The sequence below is a fragment of the Triticum dicoccoides genome, chromosome 2A, assembly GCF_002162155.2.
Source record: "Triticum dicoccoides isolate Atlit2015 ecotype Zavitan chromosome 2A, WEW_v2.0, whole genome shotgun sequence".
Taxonomy (NCBI): Eukaryota; Viridiplantae; Streptophyta; class Magnoliopsida; order Poales; family Poaceae; genus Triticum; species Triticum dicoccoides.
The window spans coordinates 753,661,501-753,667,359 of NC_041382.1; the positions used below are offsets into that span (position 1 = coordinate 753,661,501).

Consider the following 5,859-nt stretch of genomic DNA (forward strand, 5'->3'; position numbering starts at 1 on the left):
TACGATACTCTCATGGTCTAAGAAACTAAAGCATATGTTAACTCTCCGTGTTATATTGATTGACTTGTGATGATTTGTATCTCAAAGTATAACGAAACAAGTTGGGTCAATTCAATATGATCGTTCTTCTAACGTCATATTCTCAATGTTGTTTTGGGACTATTGTAACAACTAACGATATCGTAAGATCCGGAAAACATGATGAACATATAACACTGTAGCTAGTCTTAAAGGCGAGACTAGGAATCAGATTTTACCATTTATCATTCTACACATGCTTATGAATTTTCCACAGAATCATATATTCCAGGATCATAATAGTTATAGCATAGAATATAAACTCTTAATTATAAACGTGAAAATAAATAATACAATATTATTGCCTCTAGGACATATTTTCAACATCATTTCCATACACATCTTCTACTGGCCATAATTTGCTCTTCTCGATTCCACAGTGCCATAGCAATGCCCAGATATAGGTTATGAATTCCCCTCCTGACTCGAGGCACTGCTTGTGCGCCTCTGCGTTCCAAGTGGGGGCAATGTGCACTAGTAACTCCGCCCATACCTCGGAGAGGATCTCCCAGCATTCTTCTTTACTCTCTTGATCAATCAGTTCCTTGCCCAGCTTTGCACCTAGTCGCACAACATCTTCCTTCAAGATGTCGTCACCATCTTGGATGGCCTTCTCTGCTACTTCCATCAGTTTGTCATATCTACTCTGCAATGAGTCACATTTTTTAAGAATATCATCACGAGCGCGTGTCACGGTTTCTTGTAAGACCATGTTGGGTACATAAAAGCTGTCAGGGATCAGGTCAGGCTTAGAAACTAGCAGATATGCACAGTACCGAGACAAGCTATTTGCAGTGACATACATTTCCTTGAGCTTATCGGGCAACTTCCCATTAACTTTCTTTTCTTTTGTCATCTCATCCACATCCACATCCACAAGATATGGTTTCGATGAGCAGCAACCCGTGAAGTACGATGAGAGGGAGCTCAGGAACCCATGTTTGCTTAAGTCGACGCCATGGTCTCTAGCAAATTTAATCTCACAGAGGCTGGTTGCAATGTGCCACACCAGAATTACGTGAGAGCATGTGGGCAGGTCGAAGCAGGCCCAATTGTACTGCTTCCTTTGGGACAGTGACCTGACGACCTTGGGCAGAAGAATACCACTCCTAATGGTGGGCTCCTCCTGATTTCTGTTGGTATTGTCGGGCTGATGTAGATTGTTAGAAGTGTTGAGCTTCTCTAGGCTTGCACGGAGCTTCTTCAGTATTGCCGGCTTGATACATTCTGGCACACTGATGGCGCTGCGGAGTTTTGCTCCATCACCCTTCTTTGGAACCATTCCTGTGCTTATTTGGTGCATCACATTCCAACATCTTGGAATGTCATCATATGACTCCAAAAAGACGTACTGGTCAATAAGTCCATGCCAGTGCTTACTAGTTATCCTTGATTTGAAAAAGGATGATATTGCGCCCTCCATACGTCTATCTCTGGTGTGCTCTTCCTTCCACTGTGCATAGCTGCAAACAAGGAGTAATCTTGTCCAGTCTGAGACCAAGTAGCTGACCATCTCCCAGATCTCTTTGAACAGCATAAAAAACATGAATACCCAGGTGATGATCATGTCAACATTCAACCCATGCACCACATGAGCCCGATCATCCTTCGGAGGCTTATAGACCTTACGGATGTCCACAGCAAGCCAGCAGACAACACCGAAGGTCACCACGGAGAGGAGCAGATTTGAAAATAGAGATAAGTAACCACTCCAGAAGACCATAGGGTAGTGGGTGTTGAAGTAGTCATTTACGAAGGAGAGTTGCAGCTCCATGACCCTGAAGGCGCGGTTGGTGTCTTGCTCCTCAATGATCTTGGTCTTAACCAGCTTCCGGTTGATGCAAAAGATTTCTTCTTGCAGTGTCACATCCTCGAGCCTGCACCGGAGCAGCCTGGACAAGGCGAAGGCCAAACAGAGATCCTTTGGGTCATTCCCCTCTTTGTTGTCTGGGTGTAATAGGTGCCTGCGACATCCCCAGATCTTGTCTAGGGTGACCAGTGATGAAAAACCACGCTCAGCTTGCTTGACGGACTGGGCAGTATGGATGTACAAGACATACAGAGGCTTCTTGAGTCTGATTCCCTGATTGGTTTCTCCTAGGACCAAGTATTTGTATCCTTCCATATTCTCTGGGTTGCAGTCCTCTGGTTTCCAGTTCCTAGTGTGGGGGCCAGCACGCATATACTCTGAAATGACCTCTGAACTTGTGCCATGCCAGATAGAACGGAGCGCCAGACCATGCTCACAGAATCTGTACCAGCTCCTCAGTATCTGCAGGGCCAAAAGCGACCAAAGTGGAACCGTGAACCTTGAGCCGCGCCACAAGATCAAGAAGGCCGATCCCAGAAGTTTCACCACGTTTCTCCACTCCATGTACCGTCGCCCATGGCGGTCATGAACACCATAGCCAGAGATGAAGTCGACATTGTAACGGAAACTAACAAGCACGAGGGCCCAGACCGGGAACAGGTGATTCTTGAACTTGGCTGTTTGCATGGCCCCCAACAGGTATAAGACAATAGAGTCAGAGATAGCATCCAGGATGCTAAACATGGTTTTCATGAATATGTTGCGGATGTGACGGCGAAAGACGTCTATGATGAACATCACAAGAAACAACACTGTGACCAGGACCACGAGAAACTCGATCCGAAACAGGACGAATGTCTCCTTATTCAGCATGATGAACAGGGATGACACAACATCGCGGATGTCCTGGATGCCCATCATTTTCCTAGCTCGCTTGTGTTCGTTCCTATTGGGAAACCGGAGCCTGCAAGGCTAATTCATAAAAGATATTCACAATCAAAGACCGTAAGAAAAGGGGCTTTGAACAAATGTAGTAGTAGAAAAAGTGGAGTGGTTTATCTTTCCCCCCTAGCTTTGCACACACAATCTAACGCTCAAATGAAGAGGTAACAGTTTTGGCCTGCACCAGCCATGGCACAGCCGCAATCTGATGTACCAGCCAAAGCTTGGGGATGTTGGTGTTTAGGTTTGCAGCAGGAGGTAAGGGTCACTGAACTGCCCTTCCTACCTGCGATGACCATCCTCCTCCACATTGACAAGGTCCCCAAATTTTACTCATCCAAAATTTGGTGAAGGTTTGGTTGCCCAAAATGAACTAAAGAGAACAAATGGACATAGACACACACAAAAAAAAATTGCAACCATCCACACAAAGATCAAATGTTTGACCATGACAAAATAAATGGTAGACTTGATTTTTGCCAAAATTCAAACATAGCCCTAGGACCACTTGTGCTTCCTACCTCCTCGACACTACCATCTCGGCGAGTAGGATTTCAACTTCAATCGATTTTTACTTTTCAGATTGTATTCCTTCATGCCTACGATTTAGCCATGGAAACAATTTAAGATTTGAGTGAATAAACTGAAGTTCATGTTTCTTCAGTTGTGATCCACCACTGAGAGTTCAGCGAGTTAGGTGATTTTTTATTTTACTTTTTGTGATGGGTGATTTATGTGTTGACTACAGTGTATGGAATTGATGATTCTTTTTAGAAAAAAATTCCACATGTGACGCTACATATGTACTCCAGAAGACAAAAGTAGAGAGTTGAGATATGCTTATATCTCTTCTAGGAAGTTGATGGCGAGCTAGTGGGGCCTCAGAGCACGACTGAATTTCACCAAATCGGACATGCTAAGGTCACCAAGCTGGCCGACATATCCTTATCGAAGCAACCTTGAGGTGATCTCCTTGGCAAGAGCGCCCCCTACAATGCTGAGAATATGAGCCAGACAGCCAGCTCATGCGCCGTAATGAGGTAGGTAGGCCTGATGCTTAATTAGCACAACCTTCAAGAGAATGAGAAAGCCACCGGCGGAGATGAGCCTACCCTTCCACATGGTGAGTCAACCGCCAATCTTTTCTGGTAGAGGCTAGAAGTCGACCTCATGGAACCGAGCGGCATTCCAAGATATTTGCATGCAAGAGAGGTGATGACAGCGTGCAAGGCTCCGAGATGTGCCCAAGATCGACATGCTGACAACTGATTCCAATGACCGAGCTCTTCCCCACTGGTGTCGCCTAACCTTTCCAGCAACGCCCTGACATTGAGGAAGACAACCACTTGGTCGGCATACAGAGAGACCAATAGGCGATCCTTGCGACCGCACAAAGGCCCTTCATGGTCGAAGAAGCAGTGACGGTGCTAGCTAGATGGCAACAATAAAGAGGAAGGGGTCCCCGTGCTTGAGACCTCGCCGTTGAGGCAGCTCAAAAGGAAGCCAGCATGAGCAGCATTGCAATCCAACCACACCAGCGGCTACGAGAACTGCGCGCATTGCTCGCGTTAAACCTTGGCATTTTTTAATGGTTAATGCTGACTTGACGGTACTCCCTGGTGTTTTCCGGCCCAGGAATTATTAGGATGATATGGCAAGAGTTAGGAATTAAACAGAGCGTATGCATATGCTCAAGCGGTTCGCGTTGTGGAGGAAGTTGTTTAAACGCCAGAAGCACATGAGATGTTGGTGATTTCTCCTCAAGCCACCTTGAAGGATTGTTGCCCAGCATAGATCTTGGATGGCCAATTTGATATCCTGACGCAAGAAGGCCGTCTCTAAGTCATGGAGATCAAGACGAGGCAATCCGAGACGAGAGCGTCCCAGGCTGAAGACACCACTATAGCTTAGCTCACAGAAGAAAGATAAAAACACCACTAGCTAGGTGAACCAGGTTATTGAAGTGATCGCTTGATGGATAGCTGTTGGATCTGCGAGTTTTGAGTCAATCTCGATCATCGACCTTTGTTACGACTTACAACTGAAACTAAAATTGTGCAAGTTTCTCAAGGCATAGAGCCAGCTGAAAACGAAGACCACAAAATGTAGCTAGCAATCATGCAAGGCACACAACACACGCAAGAGTATAATATATATGCATCAATGTAACTACGTACTGACTAGTAGGGTAAATGGCGAGCAGTTTGTACCTGGGCTCAGTAGCCACCAGCTGGTCCTAACCGGGCGATGTCGATCCGGAGGCAGGGAACGTCCGTCCACCCTACAAAAATTATTAAGTCATGTGGTTCATGCGGAACCAAGGAGCCTTGTTACATTTTCCATTATGGAATGTCACTGATCTGGAGAAGAGAATCGTTCTCAAAAGTACACAGCCGCCTCACACGCAAGTAATAATTAAAGAGAAAATGAAAAAGAAACGAACAGCACCTCACCCCTGGGACCGGATTATAAAGACAAAGAAAGAGAACCCTTTGAAAAGTTGTGCGATTTGCTTTCGCTGCTAACGAGACAAACCAGATTGAATTCATAGTCGAGATAGATCTGCCATTGCCCTGCTGCTGCTGCTTTTTTCTTGGTTTCCTGTGTACGCTAGAGAAAGCAAAAGGCGTGTGTTTGCTTTGCTTTATCGTCGTAATGATAAATTGCTTTATCATTGTAGGAAGTGTTGTCTTGGTAGAATTAACTAATTATTCTCCATCGATTTTACAGATATGTTCATATGTATCTGTTTCTTTTGGTAATGTATGTTCTCGAAATTCAGAAAACTATGAAATCTTGCACAGATCTCTTTTGCTGAGTAAGATTAGTTGGCTCGCGAGTTTTTGAAACAAGTCCTCTTCATATTCATAAGGTACCTAGGAAAAAACTTGTTGCCAGTTGAATTTTTGGGCCGTTAGATCTCCATCCAACACATAGGATTGTGTCACTGTTCATCTTCTTTCTCCACGTGCCGCCCTACGGGCGGTAGTGTGCGCCGCCCACCCTCCCTTCACCGTTGTTCTGGTCAC

At 45.3% G+C, this 5,859-nt stretch overlaps 1 protein-coding gene across 1 annotated transcript; it reads right to left on the minus strand.

Annotated features, from left to right (window-relative positions):
• Positions 1-353: 353 nt before the first annotated feature.
• On the minus strand, positions 354-5,807 carry LOC119352291. Its single transcript, XM_037618975.1, has 2 exons — positions 5,041-5,807; positions 354-2,860 (listed from the first exon to the last, which is right to left on the minus strand). The coding sequence occupies exon 2, from the start codon at positions 2,807-2,809 to the stop codon at positions 386-388; it is 2,424 nt and encodes an 807-aa protein (XP_037474872.1). The 5' UTR covers positions 2,810-2,860; positions 5,041-5,807; the 3' UTR covers positions 354-385.
• Positions 5,808-5,859: the final 52 nt, after the last annotated feature.